The 22308-nt window shown below is 38.4% G+C and overlaps 1 protein-coding gene across 3 annotated transcripts; it reads left to right on the top strand.

Annotated features, from left to right (window-relative positions):
• The first annotated feature begins 7617 nt into the window (after nt 1–7617).
• socs5a (suppressor of cytokine signaling 5a) lies at nt 7618–21723 on the top strand. Of its 3 annotated transcripts, none has more exons than XM_084434371.1 (2): nt 7618–7952; nt 18662–21723. In XM_084434371.1, the coding sequence occupies exon 2, from the start codon at nt 18681–18683 to the stop codon at nt 20265–20267; it is 1587 nt and encodes a 528-aa protein (XP_084290497.1). In that variant the 5' UTR covers nt 7618–7952; nt 18662–18680; the 3' UTR covers nt 20268–21723. The 3 variants fall into 3 exon arrangements, with proteins under 3 accessions (XP_084290497.1, XP_084290496.1, XP_084290498.1); XM_084434370.1 differs by lacking the exon at nt 7618–7952 and adding an exon at nt 10897–10999 and having other exon boundaries at nt 18662–20368; XM_084434372.1 differs by lacking the exon at nt 7618–7952 and adding an exon at nt 11206–11324 and having other exon boundaries at nt 18662–20368.
• The last annotated feature ends 585 nt before the right edge of the window (nt 21724–22308 follow it).

The raw sequence follows: 22308 nt of genomic DNA, 5'->3' as shown, positions 1-22308 counted from the left end.
CTTGCCCCTCAGGCCACATGGGCTGTGCATGACCCATGTGCATGAACAGAGGAAGTGTTTTTAAGCAATTGATTCTTTTTTTTTTAAATCCTGGAAAGATCATGCATGCATTTGTTGGGTTGATACATGTACATACTGCAAGATTTAGCCAAATTAACGATTTAACACATAAAACCCTTTTCTTTGTGAATTTAACAAAAGCTATAGTTGTCCAAACTGAAAATCTGATATTTTAATTAATTCTCATATTAAAAAAATACAATAAAAAAGCTCTAGAGTGAACACAATAAAACTATATATTGGTGTTATTTTAGTATTAGCTTTTAAATGTAGACATTTTTGTAGTTTTTACTATTTCTGTTTAGCTTTAACTTCAACTTATTTTAGTTAGTTTCCAAGTTAAAGTTTTTCATCTAATATTTTATTTTATTTTAGCTTTACTTTAATTTACAAAAAATGATTTTGAATAGTTTTAGTTAACAATAGCAACACTGACTAGGAAAAATGAAGGCTAAAGTTATATATAATAAAGAAAAACTTTGAACTTAAAGGTTGAAATGTCATGTCATCAGTGAACTATCGTTTCGTGGGCCATAATGGTGGAAATGTTCAAAAGCTTTTTTGAAACCAAGATCTACCCTGTGTGAGAATTTTTTTCGGAAGTAAAAAGTATTAAGAGTATAGGTCTCCATCCATCCATTTTCCAAACTGCAAGTAGTGTCACAGGGATGATAAAGCCTGCAGCGTCTCAGGCCGTAAGCAGGGAAACACCCTGGCTGAATAGCCACGAAAAGTCCGATTCACAGGGCAATTATAGGTCTTTCTTATACAGTACATTACATTTGAACTGACCAGAATGGGTCTATGAAACATGTTTGTGATGTACAAATAAACTGCAATTAACAGACACATGTAAGGCCATACAGGAGATGTTAGAAAAAGATATCTGTGCAAATCAGCGTGGAGAATTTCTTCACGCGGAGGACTTTTTTTATTTGCTGATGACAAGAGGAACGAAAGCTGTGTCGATTACGCTTGAGATACAGGCCATATGAGAAACCATGTGTTCTGAAACAAAAGTTTCCCTTCACAAGAACATGCATTGTATACAGCACAAGCTACGTTCAGCATGTGGTGAAACAAGTCAATAGTAAAACTGTATGACTTTAATACATGAAAAAAAATCTAATGAAATCATGTCATTCCAAACCTGTATGACTATTTCTTCTGTTGACCTTAAAGAGGAAATTGTAAAAATATCATGGTCATTCTTCAGTGAATGTATACTACTGTTCAAATGTTTGAGGTCAGTATTTTTTGTTAAGAAATTAATACTTTCAATGAGCAAGGATTCATTTATTTGATGAAAAGTGACATTAAAGACTTTTACAATGTATATAAATTTTTTTTTTTACTTTCTATTCATCAAAGAATCCTAAAAGAAAAAGTATTATGGTTTCCACAAAAAAAATTTCAACATTGATAATAATAAGAAATCCTGAGCACCAAATCAGCATACTATCATGATTTCTGAAGGATCACGTGACTCTGAAAACTGGAGTAATTGAGCTTTGTCATCACAGGAATAAATAACATTTTAAAATACAGTATTGTGCAAAAGTCTTAGGCATGTTAGTATTTTCACACACACAAAAAAAGGGTTTAAGCCATTTATTTATCAGTTTACATTTCCAATTCCTTTTGCCATTCATTTTAATAATCCAGTGAGATTTTTGTATGCACAAGGAGTCTGACAACAGCTGGTATGCTCCACACAGAGATCTCATCTCACTGTCATCGATTCAACCATGGCATCAGCACCAGACCCTAAAACTCCGCCCACTCATTCACTCTCACCCGAATACTAACCTGCAACACCTGTCACCACTCATTAAGGACTCCTACACATACTCACCCATGCCATCCTCAGTTTGTCTGGTCTAACCAATCACTACCTGTGTATGGACTTACCTGACTCTCTCTGCATCTGTGTTTACCTGCCATCATCGCACCATCCTTTCCTCAAGTCATTGAGTACCTGCAAAAAGTTAAAGGGACACTTCACCCATTTTCATTAAGCTTTGTATCGTTAGAAACCCAGTCATATTTTTGAATGGTCGTGCATTATTCCCTCGTTTTCCCCTGAGACGGGAGAAATACGGATTTCAGTGTTGCAGTTCCTGCTTATAATGATGTAAAAATCGTCATTTTGCGTCATTCTAAGCAGGAAGTCCCATATCGTTGTAGAGGGGTTGAGACTACAAACACTCGTTCCTCATTTTTCCAGGGGGTGGGACCCACTCACGCTACAGACCTATTACAGATCAGTGGGTGGGACTTCACTTGCAGAAACTAAAAGCAATATCCGCCATCTTGTTTGGAAGCTAAGCTAACAGGCGCTGTGGAGCCAGATGTGAAGTTACGACAATGGCGGAAGGTACTCAATATGATATGGAAGTCGAAAGTTTGATGCTTGAATCAGATGTTCGTGGCTACCTTTACGAGCCGCAATATAGCGAAGAGCAGCTGTGGCTGATGGAGGAACAGGAGGTGGCTTCTGCAGCCGAGGCAGAAGACCTGCCTGTCACGGACGAGGACTGAACATCCCGGTGCCATGGTGTATTCACCATTTCGAAAGAAATACAAATGAGGAATAATTCACTAATGAGTTTGCCAACTAACTACAAATTTTTGTGTGAAATTAATTTCAAGCTCTGGTGGTAGCTTGCTTTGTAGACGGAAGAGTGATTTCTCTGATAGGCGGATACCTCATAGGCAGTGTTCTGGATTAGTGGGAGTGGCTTGCGGAGCTGTGCAATGTGGGAGTTGTTGTCTTCCATACAAATGCACCCTAAAGTTACTTTCTGTCTTTCCTCGGTCAAGAAGGCACCAAATTCAAAATTTATGTTACATTTCGACTACATATATCACCCACTTTCAATAAAGATTAATGTTCCCACGGGTGAAATGCTCCTTTAAGTCTGCCATATAACCTGTCATCTGCTTATTTTGTTTTTAATAAACATCCGTTACCTGCATTCCTGTTGTCTGCTTCTCTGTTACGTGAGAGAAGTCCAGACCACAACGTAACATGGAAATCAGAGGTCACTTACTAACAACATCTGACCTGTTTGCAGATCTGGTCCAACAGCTTTGTTTGTCACTACAAACATCCGGCACAACTCCTTCACCCTCACTCTCTTTCACTCGCCAGTCCCATGGCTCAACCAGCGACATTCTCAGTTGAGATGCAGCCCCAACAGTTCCAAACCGAATGAGCTAAGGTAGCTTTTATCATTTCTCTACTCACTGGTAAAGCATTACAATGGGCAAAATCGATTTGAGGCCAGAATGGTTCCATAATGAACTCATTAACAAACTTTACTGATCATTTCAAGGAAGCGTTTGGTCAGTCGGCTAATTCTCTCTCAGTGCATGATCAACTATTTCATCTGAAACAGGGAAATTCGCTCTCCATTTCCGAACGCTTGCTGCCGCCAGTGAGTGGAACAAAGCTGCGCTCATCATGGCATATTGTCAAGTTCTCAAGCCCTCTCAGAGACTGCAACTTGCCATCTAAGATGACGCTATATGGCTGGGAAAATTGATCCAACAATCAATCCGAGTTGCACAACGTATCACAGCCTGTAAACTTACCACCCTGTAATCTCCACTCACCTCACTTATCATCGCCTCCAGCACCAGAACCAATGCAAATTGAATCTTACCATCTGTCTCAATCTGAACGCCAACAACGCATCAGTAACCATCTGTGTTTGTAGTGTGGAGCTGAGGGTCATCTCATCTCGAACTGTCCCATTCGTCCTCCTCATCCTGTGGTGAGTACCTTTCAGCTACCACCAATAATTTCCTCTCTCACAAAAACGACAGGATCAGTGACTAACCCTTGTCAACAGCTCAGATCCTCATTGACTCGGGCTCCGCCGGCAACTTAATCACAAAAGATCTTCTCCCCCGTCTCCACTTCGAGGAAATCTGGATAACAATCACGAAGTTAAGTGGTCTAAATGTATTTGTACATAGATCGTCTGTGGAAGGCTTAGGACCATAATATGTTCGTCCAAACTTAAGGTAGCAGCTAGACTTTCCTCCTCCCCATAATAAGCGAGAGTTGCGGCGATTTCTCGGGATGGTAGGATACTATCAGAGCTTCTGTAAGAATTTCGCTACAGTGGTCACTCCTTTGACTGACCTGCTTAGTACTGCCAAGAAGTTGTTTTGGTCCTCTGAATGTGAGTCTGCCTTTAACGCTGCTAAAGACCTTTAAGTAGTGCTCCTGTACTTTCTGCTCCCTGTTTCACTCTCCCGTTTAAGCTGCAGGTAGATGCCAGTTACTCAGGTGCCGGAGCACCACAACAGAAATAGCAGCCACCTTTAACAGTTCCTCCTGAACCAAAACACTGAGTTTTGCTGCCTTCTCACCATAACTACTGTAATTTGGAAGAGATAGAAATCCGTTATACTCTGAGTCAGGTGGTCCAGGTCAGTCCTCTTTAAGTTGATTTTTGTTCATTATTATTGTAATGTTATGTGCTTTGAAATGTTTAACGCCATCTCTCGTGACACTTTTGGTCAAGTGTTGCTCCCTGCTGTACGTATTCATGTGTTTTGAAGGAGGCGTGGCTTTGGAGACGCTCTGAAGGGAGGGTGGTATCTTATGCTTTCAAATCTAAATCACTATTGCTAGCCTCTCTGAAAATTGCCTATCCTACCTTTAATGGCAAGAGGAATGTTTGGAAATGTAAACTGATATTTCCTACTGACACACTAGAGCAAAAGATTATTTGAAAAATTATTTGGTGAAAAAACTAACATGCTTAGGCACTTCTACACAGCACTGTATATTAAAATAGAAAGCTGTTATTTTAAATTGTAATATTTCACAATATTATTGTCTCTTATGATCAAATAAATGCTGCCTTGCATGAGACTTTCACAAACTTAAAAAAAAAATCTTACATACCTAAAGGGACAGGGGCAGGGGCAGTAAAATGACAAAACCGCACCATGCATAATATCACACAAATATGATTAAAGAGTAGACTGGAGTATATAGAAATCTGGTAAATCCTGTTTTATACATAGCAACACATTTGTAAAATACAGACTGTTTCTTCTTGGCAGAGAGTATATTGTTACTGAAAATATTATTATATAAAAAAAAAAAAAATATTATTACTATAATTTCCTTACTTTAATGTTGCCTTTCATTCTAGTGTTATGCCCTAATTCAGTGGAATTTGACTTTCAGCCAAAGATCTTGTGATTTCTCAGTTCATTCACATGAATTCTCAAAGCTAATGCAATGACTATTAACAGCCATTGATCTAAAATATCCATAGAAATTTTATTAAAACAACTCACTGTTTTAAAAGTCCTACTGTCATCACTGAAAATGGAGATTTACTGTTAGATAACAAAAAACAGCATGTATGCCTAGCAAAATTCATTATTATTAACGGTGCAACTGATCAGATTAAAATGAAGTAAAATACCAATCATTAATCGCCCACTAAAAACAACAACAGATACGTCTGACTGGTGTGTTGTGGTTACCCCTTACCTGTCAGGGATCACTGGTGATCCCAGATTATTTTAGTTCAAAATATGTTTGAGCTTATATTTCTCAATATTAATAACAGTCTGGTTAATTTTGAGTCTTGAACTATAAACTCTCAAGTGTTGGCTTTCTAAATGTATGTGTGTTATGTTTCTATTCAGAATTACTTATGAGCAGTAACCTTTTTATTTTGGGCATTTCATGTATGCAGCACTTGCCAAAATTGGGGGTGATGAGGAAGGGGTTAAAAAGGGCATTTTTATGTTTTAAGCAGATTAAATCAGTAGAGAGCACTATATCACTTTTTAAATGGATCTTTAATATGGAATTATTTCATAAAGGTCAATTAAACATATTTGCATGATATGGGAGGTGAGCTTTAAATGCACTAAACTAAAAGCATGAAACCTACTGCATGACATTCACATGCATGTTTCTATTTACCTCCATTCATCCGTTGGGATAATAGAGCTCAGAGTTACCTTTATAGGATATTTTGTCGGTTCCGTCCAAATGTTTCTAAAGATCTAGCAATTAAAGAGAAGTACAAACAGCAGTACTGAGCACTGTTGTATCACTGCTATGAGTAATAAGGTGGGAGAACATTTTTGCCTAATCTTGCTTATGTGAATATTGCTGACTTGGACTTTCTGAAGTCGCATGCTTCTATAATCCACAAAGAGCCATATGAATATCAAAGCTGCACATGTTGAGTATGAGTAGTAGGCCTACTGTAAGGAGATGAAAAGGAGGTCTTTAGAGTCCAAGCACACATGAACTTTACTGTAGGCCAGCAGTTGACACTGGTTTACAGAGGGATTTTAAAGAACAGCCTGCCTTTGTCACACAACATAAACCCATGTCACACGACTGCATGAACGGAACCAGGGATAAAGGGAGACTCACTCACATGATAGTCAAGACTGTTTAATTTTCTCTCAGCTACTCTTACCAGAACAGTCAAAGAACTGTCAACTCCCTCCCTAGTAGCCTATCACGACGTAGAACCAATGTAGAACGATTTCAAAAGTAATCTTTAAATTTTGTTCGGATTATTCTTTCTATGCAGTTATGGTGTCAATTGTGGTTGCTCGTGTCTCTAGTCTGGTCTAGTTACATAATCGCCCTACATACACTAGATAAAGAAACACGTTATGCAAGTTACGATCCGATCGCGAGCGTCTGTTTTTATGTTGTCAGCAGACAGTTAATTTGTGTTTATAATTTCCACTCAAACTACCAGCTATACATATCCTGAGGCTGTCGTCCATCACTACTGTCTGTGTCAGTGTCTGGGCTCAGTAGGCTGGATTTAGTGATGTAGCCTATATATGAATCTTGTACGAGTCACTCTTTTGAATCGGATCTCTTTTTATGCATCTGTTGAACCGGTTCACAGCTGTCTCAACGATTCACAACTCAAATTGTTCGGACATGCCCGATTCGCAGTATAAACCGAAAACTAATCAGATTAAGCAGACAAAGTGAACCGAGGATTTGATGAGGCGAAAAGTAAGTTAGCCTACTTTAATAACCGAAAAGCAGGAATGTTACAAATTAAACGGCCTAAAACATTTTCATTGCAGTTTTATCAGCATATGTCAAAACCGTTTTGGATATAAGTATTTCATGAATGCAAAACCTGTAAAAATATGAATTAGTTTTAGTAGTACGCTATTGGCTAAATCGTGGATGCAGCAAACTGAACTGAAATACAATATTACTAGTTAAAAGTTAAAAAGAGGCTATATAATTATTTATTGTTTTCTTGTGCAATGAATAATAAACCGTAAACAAGAAACACTATAAACTGCAAAACGACCAAGTATTGGCGTAATCACGTGAAAGAACGTCTGAATCATTTTTGAGCCGATTCTTTTAAACAAATTGTTCAAAAGAACCGAATTACGGAATTGAGTCTGACATCGTTTCACTAGCTGGAATTCGAGCGGGGAAGTGACGCTTTCTCCCAAAGTCTTTCCCCATCCGTATCCGCCGGAACACAGAACTTCGCGCAATTGGAGTCCCTTGATGTCAGTCAACAGCAGATTTGCCACCACCTCTCCTGATTCTCTTCTCTGCTGCACTTGGCGACCATATCGGCCGTCAGGGAAAGAAATGCCATCGGGATGAGGAGATCGTAGGCCATGTAAATCCAAAGTGTAAAATGTTAACGATTTCATCGACACATCGATGTGCTGTTTGCTTTTCGAATATCGCAGTTATGGTCCCAATAGTCTCCCGTCCGTGTGTTTTATCCACCACCGTCTCTAGCCTCGGGAAAATGTACCCGACTATTCTTGGTAGCATTTTTTTTGCAAACAAAAGAAGACACCCGAAAAAGCAATAAAAGAGCACGACAGAAGGATCGGTGAGTTCATCTCTCCGTGTGTTGTAAATGCGTATCGATTATTTTATGTTATCGCGCATGTTCGATGGCTTTTTAAGTAGTTTTTTTTCCCCCCAGTCGGCCCCCTTTTCTAATGTCCGAAGCCGGTTGAACTAAAGCAAGCAGGAGGAATGCATAGCGATATTTAAAATGACGTACATCGAGTTAAGCACAGACTTAGATTAATGTAATTCATGATATACAGTAGTTATAATATCAGGTAAAGTGTAGAGAGGATCATGGAGGCAACTACAAAAATACCGCTATTTCCATGCCTGGATTGACTAGGCTACTTAGACTCGCTGCAATGTTATTACAAAGGCCTGTAATTTTTGTCACGAAGGTTTAATGCATATCAGTGAATAAAATATGGCCTCTATTTATTTGAATGGGCCTAATGTTAAGCACATAAAAGTATTTAGTTTATTCTGAGGTGTATCCTCATGACATGTCAAACAATAGAAATGCTTGGCCAATGCCATTGAGTAAAACCAACCTGAATTCAGTTCTATGGTATTAGTAGCCTATTAATGTTAATGAGATAAACCTTTGTGTGGTAAAGGTCATTTTTAACACATTTCTTACATGTAACTATTTGTGCATGCAAGTTGTATAAATTGGACACCAATACACCAAGCATGCATTTTATTACCATCATGACCATTGTCAGAAATCACCTTTGTTTAATGGCAATATATTACCTTTATAGGGGCAACATTTTAAAATGTTCTTCCTTTGTCAAAAACTTCCAATTGAATCTGTAACAATTATGGCCATGAATCAAGTCATGAAATTAAATATGAAAGAAACTAAAAACTATCCATACAAGACTAGATATCATAAGAAATGTAACACTAGAATATGCTTATGAGACAGATATATGACAGCTGCAGGTCACTACAGTGTCTGCAGAGAAACAAAACCCATACTGAATCTATTAATAGAAACTCCTAGAATATGTATTATAAAATATGTCAAATGTTAGATAACAGATAAATGTACTATGTCCTCCACATTTTAATATCTGGGATATTTTTGTAACTTCCGTAGGCAATTTGAGCCCTGAACCCTGGCTAATTTCTGAATCTAGTCATTATGTATGTTCAAACGAGTAAAAAGTGCATTGATCCAAATGTATTCAAGTTGGAAATGTTACTCAACATAGGCTTAATGTCTATCTATCCTTTAAAGGGAGTTGTGGGCCATTGTTGCATAAGATACACAGTGGTGTAACCTCCGCTGGCCCATAAAACCTCCTTAAAACTACAGCTTTACAAAGGTCTGGATTTCAGAGGTCTGGTTTCCAAAAAGTGTGGTTTGTGGAGATTGAGGATGCCTGGGAACATTTTCTGTTTCTGCAAACTTCATGACACTGCTAAAAGCGTTTGAAATATTATCTAGCTAGCTCAGGGTATCACCGATACATTTTCTTGACACGCAAGACAATTAGTCGAGAGTGAGAGACTGCAAACTCCTGCTGGCATATTTCCGTGTGCAGAGGTTAAGGCCTGCTCAGATATTTTAGTTGTCTTGAGCGGGGCTTATACGTTGTAACAGACGTTTCCTAGAAAGCTGCTTCACTAGTACATCAGTGACACTGTAATCCTACAATAAGGTCTCATTTTTAATATGAATGCATTAGCCAACACGAACTAACAGTGAGCAGTATATTTTTTTACAGCATTTATTTAATCCTCTTTAATGCTAGTTATGTTAATAAAAATTAAAATTGTTCCTGTTCATAGTGAATTATCTTTTGATTTTAGAAATAATTCTGTAAATGACGAAATTAGCATAAGATAAATAAATGCTGTAACTAGTGTAGATAACTAACAGATGAATTGTAAAGTAACTTCCAGGTGGCTAAGTTATATGGGTCATACTAGTCTCAAATATCAATGCTAATAGATTTATTTTAATTTTATTTTAGATACGTATATATATATATATATATATATATTTGAAAGAAATTAGGAGATTAAAATGTAGGCTATATTAACTGTTCAAAAGTTTGGGGGACTGTAAGATTTTCTTTAAGTTTTAAATGTCTCTTCAAGTCTGTTCACCAAGCCTGCATTTATTTGATCAAAAATACAGTAAAACTGTAATATTGTGATATATTACTATAAAAAAAGCTGTTCAGAAATCATGCCTTTTTTTTATTTTTTATTTAATTTTTTATTATTATCAGTGTTGAAAACAGTTGTACTGCTTAATGTTTTTGTGGAAAACATGCCACATTTTTTTTCAGGGTAGTCTGATGAATAGAAAGTTCAAAAGAACAGCGTTTATTTAAAATAGAAATCTTTTGTAACATTAAAAATGTCTCTTCTGTTGATCTTTTGATTATTTAATTGCATCCTTGCTGAATAACAGTATTAATAACTTTCCAAAAACTAATCTCAAAGTCCCCAAACTTTTAAACAGTTAATGCTGTTACTGTTTGATATTGATACAACAATGGATCATGATCAATATTATTTATGGATTTTAGCTTGTATCGTTCCTACCGGTGTAGCGTTGAAACGAAGTGCCACATTTTTCATAGAGCACCTAAAGTAAAACATACCAGTGCAGTGGCTCTATATCTATCTTATCTATTGTGCAAGGAAGAACAATCCACTCTGTCTGTCTGCCATCCAGGTCGTGGATGTTATCATAAACTCTCGGTAGGACTTTTACACTTAATGTACTACTCAAATTTGACTTTGCATAATATAAATGCTTATTTCATGCGTTTTCTCATACCGTCAGAGAAGAGCATGCTTTACATCAAGTAGTTTCCGCAGTTACTGAAGGTGTGTGTGGTCGATAGGGGCTCTTTCTCAATCTCATGTGGTTCACAGACTTTTATCAGAAGAGCTCAGGCATGCCTGGAAACTGAATTTTAGCGTGGATATTTTTTTCTCTCAAATGACTGTGTAGAGTGTCTGTCCAGCATGAGGACGAAGCGGGCTGCTCTGGACTGCTTCCTCTTCTGGCGCGTGGGTGCTAGAGATGTCTGGTGTAGAATTTGGCTGCAGTATCAGGTGAAGGGCGGCGAGACCTGGGAGGGGGGACAGAGGGGGCTGGGCCCGCGCTACCAGGAAGCAGAAGCTCTGGGCAAGGCTTGTTAGCGTTCTTGGTAGCAGAAACCCAAGCTGAGCAGAGAATAGCATAGTATTTAATGGGCTGGTGTTTTGTGATCTGGTGCCAGGATTTATCCGCAGACGCTCCTGTTGCATCTGGTCAATGGTAGAACAAGGGGAACAGAAGAACAGATCCACTAATCCACTAATACGCTCTAACTGGTTAAGGCAGAAACGCTAGTTGCGGAGTGTCCTGTAAGCTGCAGAGTAATGAGGATTTAAACAGGTATAGGTACAGAGGTACTTCTTGTGTTTTAAATAACATTTTAAAGTTAAATGCATCAATATTGTGCCTTTTGAGAGTTCAAATTGAGAAGGTTCAACTTTTGTTCAAAGTGATACCATGTTTTTGTAAAACGTCTTTGCATTTACTTGTACCTGGACTTTAAAGTATACTCAAATCTCTTTTTAGTCGTGATATAGTGCCTTAGTCGTGATATAGTGCCTTAGTCGTGATATAGTGCCTTAGTCTATATGCATTATATTCACTCTGGTGTTTTAGGAAGCCAAATAATTAGACTATAATTAATAATAATAATAATACCTTTATATTATTATTGTCCGTAATACATTCGTATATATTTTAAAATAAATGTAAATGAATGTTTAAGTATAATATTTTAATTTACAGTAGCGAAATTACTTTTATTACTTTTATCCTAATTTCTTCACTTGCAAGAGATACAGCCTTGAGCTTTTATTTTGGTGGAAAAATGCAGTTGAGCTTTTATTTTGGTGGTCCACAAAAATATTAGATATGTAAATGTGAAAATAATAGTGGCAGCTTTGTTCCTAAATGCATATAAAACTCAATGGCACAAAACACAAGGTTAGAGAGGTTTTTTTTGTTATGTGAAGTATAAAACTTCTGTTCATTTGTTTTCGGTTCATTATGAAACAATGTGGGAGCCCTCCAGAGTCTAGGTAATTAATGGGAAACACATAATTCTACTTTTTCATATGCAGTTTGAATCAGCAAATCCAGCTATATCCTGATTTAAACTGCATTTGAACAAGTAGAATTGAGGAGCTAAATGTACAATTTGAAAAAGCTATTCATAGTATTTCTGTACTTTCTCACAAACCTCCATCTCATTGCTCTGTATTACTGCAGTGTATGTGAGTGTGAAGGCTGAAGTTTAAAATGTACTATGTAAATGTATAGGAAAAATTACTAAAACTAAAGCTGGTTCTGGCTTAATGGTTTGCTGAATATTATGTAATTTATTCTAATCTGTAGTCATTGGTTCAGTGTATGACTATAGAAGTATGAAGAGTGGAATCAATTGTTAGTTTTTTTTTATTTTTATTTTTTTGCTTATAATTTAATTAAATGCATAAAATGGCTAAACTAATTTGATGTCCTAAAAAGCTAGGCTTCCATTAAGAACATTAATACATATATTATATAACACTTCAGAGATTTTTAGGTGGAAATGTATTGTCATGAAAATGTAAGAAAATGTTGTGTTGTTTACAGTGGCGTCCAAAAGCTTTTTTTATTTAGACCTGGAAACAAAGTTTCAGGATAGGCTACATAGTTAAACATTTAAGATTTTTAATAGCTTGCTTAAGAAATCAAATTTGTGACATTGATAATGTGAACTCCTTTATAGAGATAGTCGGATGTTCTTCCACTGCTTCAGTGGAAGAACATCTTGTGCTTCACAAGATACTCTTTGGCTCATTCTGAAATCATGCTGGGGAATGTGAGCTTTTCTTTTCTTTTTTTTTTTTAATGCTCTAATTAAGCAGTTAATCCAATAAGTAATGGAAACATTTGTGTTCATTTAGAAATATTTTCAGTACACTGTAAACCTGAATAAGTTGGCAAAAACTCAAAAGAATTGAGTTTTATAAGCAGAACTAGCATATTTTTATTTTGTAATCATACATTTTAATTGATCTTAACTTAATTTGAGTATTAAGCTAACTCAGATATTTAACTTAAAATGATCATGTAATCTCAACTTAAATATTATTAGTAGTGGAAACATAACTAGCTAAAATGAGCTAATTCGGTAACTGCTACCTTGCTAATTAGTAACACAATGCCTTGATTAGCATAGCAATTGCTGAATGGGGCAATATAGAACATTTAACAAATACCCGTTCTCAAACCAGCTCATGCTCCACTCGTCACCATGATGGTAACCTCTCAAAAAAAAAAAACCATAACAACATAACCTTTCTAAATTAGCATAGCAAAACATGAAACTAAATATCCCACTTAACCTTAATCTTGCACACACACACACACACACACAAAAAAAACTATATATATATATATACACTTAATTTTATCATTTACTCTCCATTTTGAATGCCATCGAAAATCATGCTGGGAATTGGAAATCCCAGCCCAGTTTCAGTTAAATTAAAGTTTGTCTAAACTAAATTAATAAAAATTTAAAAAAAAAATGAAAATTTCAAATTACTGTACTTAAAATGTGTCAGTTTCGTTCACTCAAAAGAAAAAGTTCTAAATACACACAAAAGCTATTTTGTTTGAACAAATTTGTTTGATTTAAGTTTGCCCTACTTAAACTAATTTATTATATTATGTTGTGTGTTAGGATTTACAGTGTATATGTTGCCTAAAGACTCCTGAATATCTCCTTTATTATCTGGGTATCTCCTCTGAACTCCAAAATATTCATTAATAAGTCCAAATCCAAATATTATTAATAATTTATGAAATAAGAATGTATATACACAAGTATTTATATTTATTCTCAGCATGTCATTCAATCTTGAACTGCAAATTCTTGGGTAATCAGCTTCTTGGCTGTTTGGGTATGATTTCCACTTAGTTGAGGAGGAAGGGGCACTTCTTTTGCCAATATGCTGTCTAAACCTGTTTTTGGGCCAAATATTTTAAAATAGTTTTGTTTGTTTGCTCTTGGGGTGCGGTTCTGTCTCTTAGCCACACAAGGGAGCCCCACAGCCAAACGTGAGCCTCTCTGTGTCACATGCAGAGTGAAAGAAAACATTATGGATGGAAAAGCATATGTTACCAGTTCTGGCAACTGGTCTTTTGCTTGTTGGGTTTCAAAAGGCAGTATGTCGAAGATCTCCAGCTGGTGTGTTTTGGGAAGTGCTTGATAGATTTGTCCTTTGAGACCAGAGTGCACTGTGACTGTAATCTACATTCACTCTGGTGTGCCTCCCAACCTGGTTTGCCAAGGCAAGGTTATATAGGCCTAGGATCAATTTACCACAGTTCTAATCATTTCACCAGTGTTAACATGTTGCTTACGCAACACTTTTTGTGCAATAGTGTTTTCAATATGTATGCAACTTTTGAATTAGTAAAAAAAAAATGACCCTTGACTTCATATTTAGGACAAAGTTTCACAGAATACATCTTAATGAACTCTGTGACCCCTTTCATGAACTCTTCTGACCACCCTGCACCACAATTTTACAAATGGTATGCAATGCAAGTTCGTTCTGGAAGTGGAGCAAGGTTCCTGAGTTTGGGGGAAAGGTCAGGCTTGTTGGCCTCTATGTATATTGTCGCCACAGCTGCGCTGACAGATTTATGGCCATCCTTTATGCTCTCAGACTGGCTTTGAAAGGGACAAAGTCAGGGAAACAAGAGGGAAGAGGGGCAGAAAAGACAGAATAAAGATGCTGAGAAGTTAATAGGCTTTTGCTGTATGCCCTAATTTGCTGTACTGACATTGAGCAGCAGGTTTTTGCAGATGCCGTTTGAGCCAAAATGTCACCATGTCCAGTACTAAGAAACATGAATGAGGGTGAGGGTTTAAAAGTACAGGGGTATTATGACTTGCTTTCCTCTTTTAAATATAGCTTGTAAATCATCTAGCTGTAAGAAATTCAAACATATAAATTATGTTTATAATTAGAGCCATTTTCTGTAATGTACAACTAATTCTTTAGGGGCCGCTAAGGGCAAGCTCACACTACAAGACTGTAAGACAACAAGGTTTCTTGTAGGGATGCACCGAAATGAAAATTCTGGGCAGAAACTGAAAATTCAGGATGCACTTGGCTAAAAAAAAAAAGAAAAAATACAATTACTGAATACAATTAATAAATTTTTAAATGTAATTAAAAAAAGAAAAAAAAAAGCTTATTTAATAATCAAACCTCAAACATTTAAATTGCACAAGGCAGTTTTTATATCATCTTTTTAATAACAGATTTGTTTCTACTCTAGTTTGTTTTCATGACAGATTTATTCAAACATACATTAAATAACGAAGACATCCCTAACAGGTTAAGTAAAATATAATGAAAATGTAATACAATGCATATATTTAGCAAAATTCTCTTCTAGAGGTTTTTTTTCACAATGTTGACTATTGTAGTCAGACAATTGTATTTACACTGCAAAAAAATCTGTTTCCATAAAATATATAAATATCCTAAAACTTATGTTTACCTTTTAGGCCTCTTATTTGAAAAGTAGGCTTATTTTATACATTTTTGCTTTTATGGATATTTTGATATATTTATTCTGAAACAAGACAAGAATGCTTAATGATTTTTAGCAATGTTATGTGACCGCACAAATGGGATTTATAGTCCGTATTTTATATTTTCCTAATGTCTTGTACCATTAAACATGTGGATATGAATATGGAAATGATATGCAGATGAGAGGACATGCATAGTAAAACTAGGCGTTGTAGGCGACATATATGGTTATTTCGGGGAGGACACGGGGTGAAAATGCATGTACACACAATATTTCGCTGACTGGGTTTTACACTTTTGTGTGTACGCGCGCTTTTAGGAAGAAATCTGCGTAAAGTTTTATGCATGAGGCCTGGTCATAGAAAATGTAGTCCTGACTGGGACTTGATGGATTTGAGACCAAGTCTGATAAAGACTGACCTCGGACAGAGACCAAGACCATATTTTTAGCAGCGTTTGGATTCGACTTCGACTTGGGCTTGGACTCAGACTGAGTACTACAACACTACAAACAAGCCTTTGTCAAGCCTTAAAATAAATTTAATTTAGAGAAGCAAAGTGTCAAAAATCTTACTGCATTTTTCAATTTCAAGCATTTTAACTCTACCTGCAGTCTACTTCCTGTTTGCTTCCTCAATTCAAATGCAGTTTTAAATGTTGCACAACTTTGTCTGCACTTCCCAGCCCTGATCACTATCAGAATCCATGCTGACAGAAAATCGATGACTGGTATCAGTCATAATTTGGTCCAACTCAAATATGTAGTGCATTTACACATGACACGCAACAGCCTCTAAACATGACACCTCTCTTCTTCCTCTCCACCATCTGAGAGAAGGTGAATAATGCACTGTAGCTTTCTCCCACATGACCTACATTCTGTTGTTCTTTTTATCAGGAGACTTGATGAACAATCATTAATTATTTATAGAAGTTTTTCTCTCTCGTTCAGCATTCTCTTGTTGTGACATATTTTGCGTTAAATAATTTAAACTCTCGGTTTTTTATTATTATTTTTTTAAATCACTCTCAGCTTTCTTTTTCCATAGAAAGACTTGCACTTGGTTTTTACAGCTTGCTTTGTGTTCATTGGTGGAAAGTTCATCCAGAGTTCATGTGCTCAATAGAGCTGGTAAGTCCCGCCCATCCGTTAAACCCCAAGTGGACCTCTAGGTTGAAAAATCGTAAATGCAAGTGAATGTGAGAAAATAATAATTTTCTGGTCCCGTTTGAATTGTGCCATGAATGTGAACGTATGTTGTCTGTGAATTTTATATATAATTTTTCATGTTACGAGTTTGACAGTATATTGTATGATTCTTTGGCTAGCAGTTGTGGAAAAGACATAACGAGAAAGACTACATGTCGCCTATGTGACGTCACCCCTTAACACATTTTCCCTCCACTTGTCAAATCACGGTGCTAATGCTGCGATAATCTATGGAGACAGATCGAGATGCCTGTGTGTTTTGTACCCAAATGTCACCATTCAAACAAAATGGGCTGTTCTTTTTTCAGATTTGTAGTCCACAAAGTGCTCTCACACAAAGTCTAACCGTACCTTCTACCCGCTAAATTGTAGCATTCTTCACACGAAAAATTATTTTACAAATTCACAGACAACATATGTTCACATTCATGGCAAAATTCAAACGGGACCAGAAAATAATTATTTTCTCAGATTCACTTGCATTGACGATTTTTCAACCTAGAGGTCCAGTGGGGTTAGCGGAAGGGGCGGGACTTACCAGCTCTATAAAGAAGCTAGTTTTTCTGAGCACAAACAATCCTTAAGCTCATGCTTCACCTGGATTCACTACTGACTTTTTGATGACTCCCATTCGGCCTGTTCTGGCATTTTGGTCTGGTCTAACATGGTGTTGATTTTACAATTGTTAGTAGTGGATGACCAGTTAATGAATTATCCCAAATACAAATTCATGCTGATGTTCGGAAAGAGTGTATGAGCTTCTTTTCTTTTTTTAAGATTATTAAAGCCAAATCAAAAGTTATTTAGTGGCTACATAATGATTAAGGAAGATATGATTTACAGAGCTCATGCAAAAACTCTCTCAGTTCATTAACTGGTTAGTGCTCTGCTATGGCGGGTCAGAAAAAGACAGGCCCAGACCAGCATTGTAACTCAGCCCACGGCAGCATGTTGACTGGGAGCAGTTCCACGAGTTCATTTTTAGCGCTGGCCTTGAGTCTTAGTGTGTCTGCCTGGCAACACTTTAATCACTTAGGGCCTGTTTACAACTGGTATTAACATCCGTCTCGGGTGATCTGGTTCCAAGTGGTCATTTAACCAAGAAAGATTGCTGTATACACCTGGAATTAACATGGTTCTGCTGTTGCAAGTTGTGATTGCATGTCTTATTGTGTGAATGTCACTGCATGTTGGTAAAGCACATCAAATATAAACATTTCAGTTGTAATGAGTAAAAGTTTCACTTGATCTCTGCTTATTGCTATTTGAGTATGCTAATACTTTATTTCTATATTAACTGATATTCAATTATGCATGTTTCACATGATCTCTGTAACTGCATGAAGTATGCATAAAATAGTCTGTGATGTCTTGTGATTGTATATGTGTGGGCTTTTCCAGTTTTGCTGATTCAACATATTTTTAATTCCACTGAAGATGAGACCAAAAAGACACATTGCCATCCTCATGCGTAGCCTATACTTTTACACATGTATATGTGTTCAAGTTAATTCACGAGCAATAGACATTATATGCTATTCTTTTAGGACATTTGTTTTTTCGTTTTATGTTGATAAATTGTTTTATACTGGTAAATCTTTTATATTTTGGACATTTAAATTAATAAATATTTTGACATTTTTAAAACAGTTTATTCAGTTAGACACTTTGTTCTTTTTACATTTAACACCTATATTTAGCATTATGAACTTGTGATTGGATTACTCAAGATCAATGTGTAAACTGTGTCTTAGTCACTTAAGCCTTTGATATCTCACAGTCCCTCACACTCACATGCACACTCTTGTGTCTGCCTTTTTTTTTATTTTATTTTTTTAACTAGATGTTTTCCATCTCATTGTTTTTTTTCCATCATGTGCTAATGGAAGTCTGACTTTTTGTTCCAGGTCCAGGTGCCCCCACCTCATGGAGAAGGTTGGCAAGGTGTGGAGCAACCTGAAGAGGGGATGTCAATCTCTGCTCCACACAGATGGGGGTTCTCGCGTTGAAACGGCACCACAGGTTCAACAGCAAACAGACATGGTATGCCACGTTGTGGACAAGGCCCAGGGAGACAGCACACTTGAGGCCGCCAGTCCCTCTAGCAGTGTGGCAGCACTCCCACAAGTGCCATGGAGGACCAGTGGGAGTGTGTCACGACGGGGCCATAACTGTGTAGCGGATGTACCCCAGATACTAGAGATCACAGTCGAGCAGGATACTGAAGATGCTCGTGCTCCCCTTGGTGCCCGCAGAGATTCTTATTCACGTCATGCACCTTGGAGTGGAAAGAAGAGACACTCGTGTTCCACTAAGGCCCAGAGTTCTCTGGAGACCACAGATCGTCGATCGAGCCGGTCTCGGCGCAGACATGGGACTGGTAGTAGCCATGAGGAGTTGGAGTCGGGAGCAGCACGCTCACTACGCCAGCAGATCCATGATACAGTGGGCCTGTGCCTCCCATTGCGAGCATCCTCTCGAAACACTCACCTTCCACCACCCAAACGTAAGATACAAATTACGGAGCTGATGCTGGAGACGTGCCCCTTCGCACCAGGATCAGATCTGGCCCGAAAGTGGCACCTCATTAAACAGCACACTGCACCGGTCACAGTGACAGCAGTTGATTCGTCCTCGGATGCCCCTGGTGCTGCCTGTGCATCACCGGAAGATGAGGAGGAGCGCTTGCGAGAAAGAAGGCGACTCAGCATCGAGGAGGGTGTGGACCCACCTCCAGATGCCCAGATCCACACAGTGGAGGCCATCACAGCCCCCCTAGCTTCTCTTTATAAGCTGGGACCTAAGCTGGCCCCTGGAATCGGTGAGGGCCTAGGCGATAGCCAGGGGGCAACAGCAGCTAACTGTGACTCTGAGGACGACGACACCACCACTCTTTGCTTGCAAGCTCGCAGGCCCAAGCAGCGGCACACTTCAGCTGAGGGCCACCTGAGCAGCAAGCAACCGGGGCCTTGGAAAGTGCACACCCAGATCGACTTCATCCATTGCTTGGTTCCAGATCTGCTGCAGATCACAGCACTTCCCTGCTACTGGGGTGTGATGGACCGCTACGAGGCTGAAGCGCTGCTGGATGGTCGCCCCGAGGGCACCTTTCTGCTGCGAGACTCAGCTCAAGAAGACTATCTGTTTTCCGTTAGCTTCCGCCGCTACGGCCGTTCGCTGCACGCACGCATCGAGCAGTGGAATCACAACTTCAGCTTTGACGCGCACGACCCCTGTGTGTTCCACGCAGCCACCGTCACAGCCCTCTTGGAGCACTACAAGGACCCCAGTGCTTGCATGTTCTTTGAGCCGTTACTCACTGTGCCTCTGCACCGGACCTTCCCATTTGGCCTGCAAAGCCTGGCTCGAGCTGCCATTTGCAATGGGATCACCTATGATGGCATCGGGGCACTGCCACTGCCCCCTGCTCTGCAGGACTACCTCAGGGAGTATCACTATAAGCAGAGGGTGCGCATACGCTGGCTTGAGCGGGAGCCAGTCAAGGCCAAGTAAGGCAGGGCAGATACTTCTCAGCTCTCCAACAGGAGAAGTCCATTCAGCACTTTGCAGAAGTGGAGGAATTACAAGTCGTTGTTGTTGTTGTTGTTGTTTTTTTTCTGGGTGGGGAGGGGTTGGATGTTCGGGGATGGAGGTATGAAAGGAGGGACCTGAAACTGAACACAATATATAAGCTTCTATCATTTTTTGTTATCACTTTAACAATCAAAGAAATTACAAATACAGTGGCTCTCCAGTGTGCACATTTCACTACAGCTTATGGACTAGGATGACACAGCAGAGGTCTTGGTCAGATTTTCCCTTCTCCCTCAGTTCCCACGGCCTTGCTCTAAGGGGGATCTGCAGATACAGATATTTTCGTGCTCCTCCACTCCTTCACTGCTTGACTGTGTGGTTTTATAGCCATTTCCGTTCACCTCCCTGCCTGCCCTTAATTCCCTTGCATTAAAATTGCATTGTTAATGTTTATTCAAAGTAATATTGTGGACAAATTCTGAGGGGAGGGGAAATGAAAGGTAATGTTCAAATATTGCTTTTTCCAGCTTTTTTCATCATCTTTAGCTTTCATGGTGCTCTGTCAGTGGTTCCCATGATGGTAACATTCTGTGCTCATTCCGTGGTTAGAGGCATTCTGGAGCAGGAAATAGAAAGGCTTTCACCCTGCTCATGGAGAATGAGGCAGTGAGATCCATGAAAGATGGATTGACCTTAAACTAAGTATCTAGACAGATTTTGGAAATGCGTTGCAGTGAAGAGAAGGGCTCTGTAATGTTTAGCTTCCTTGCGCTTCCGGGAAGCGATAAGGATGATGGTGCACAACATGATGTGGTGTGATGTGAGAGCGCTTGGTTTTCAAAAAACATTGTTACTCACACTCTGCGTTCTGTTGCTGTCAATATGATTTGTAAACATTAATTCCTATCACTAATTGCACAGGGGGGGGGGATGACTAATTCTTTATCGTCTTTTTTTGTATTGTTGTGAATGGTCTATCAGTGCCCTTGAAGTTGGGCACTGATTAAGAGCACTTTAACTTAACTGTGCTTGTGTTAGTGGGTGCAGCAGAAGCGATACATAAACCTGCTATGCTGGGACCATTGTTGTTAGGCATAAACACCCTCCTATATACAGGAATAAACACTCACTTTGTTTAACCCACGTTGCTCTAGACAGGACAGTAGGTTTTGAGGTCAGTGCCATCAGATTTGGGTCAAGCTGACTTGTTTTGTGAGACCTGCTTAATTTAAATGATTTTAATAATTGATGAATAATCTTTAGTACACATAAGGTTAGCAGATTCTTTTTTTTAAGCGACTAGGAGAAAGGTTTGGAATTTTAATACATGAAGTAAAATCACATTGTTGGCCCCCTAGACCAAGACCAGCTTATTGATCACTTTAGAATCAGTCAGATCCACACTTGAATTTCTTTAAATACAATGAGGGATTCCAAAAAGTAAGTATAGAGAAAAGGACATATTTATAACTCTTGTGCTGTTTGCCCCATTTGAGAAAAAGCTAAGATCACTTAAGCCAGCGATTCCCAATCCTGGGGTGGGAGGTGCCAGGACCAAGATTGGGAACGGCTGATTTAAGCAGTCTGCATACATTTAAAGCGTTAAGTATGGTGCATTCAGTGGATTTGTTACTAATAGTGATCCAATTGGAAAAGACATGTTTTCCAATGACCGTTCGAGTGACAGTGACACCATTAGACATCTCTTCATGTGCCTGGTGCTGATGTGTGATGCATTTTGAATACTGCTAGGGATACGACTATTGATCCCCACATCTTTTTGACTTTTCAATTAATGAGATCAGGTAGAACTGCCAAATGCTAAGCTCAGGCTCACAACACCTTAACAGCAGGGTAGTACAGTGCAAATATAACCAGCTTTGTGTGCTCGTGTGTGTGTGTGTAAGTGTGTTGCACTGACTCTGACCTCAGTCAACCATAAGAGACTTCTGCTGACATGAAAAGTCTGTTATATGCTCCTCCCAGGCAACACTAATCCACAGTCTATCCTGATGCATTT

The sequence above is a fragment of the Rutilus rutilus genome (assembly GCF_951802725.1).
Source record: "Rutilus rutilus genome assembly, chromosome: 16".
NCBI classification, from domain to species: Eukaryota; Metazoa; Chordata; class Actinopteri; order Cypriniformes; family Leuciscidae; genus Rutilus; species Rutilus rutilus.
Note: the sequence above shows the minus strand (reverse complement) of the source record. Positions and strands in the feature narration are given on the sequence as shown.

Excerpts from the sequence above, each read along its gene's own strand:
- socs5a (XM_084434370.1), top strand. The coding sequence starts at position 10,968 with ATGTCTGGTGTAGAATTTGGCTGCAGTATCAG. Across the intron at positions 11,000-18,661 it reads GAATTTGGCTGCAGTATCAG|GTCCAGGTGCCCCCACCTCA; the intron begins GTGAAGGGCGGC and ends TTTTTGTTCCAG.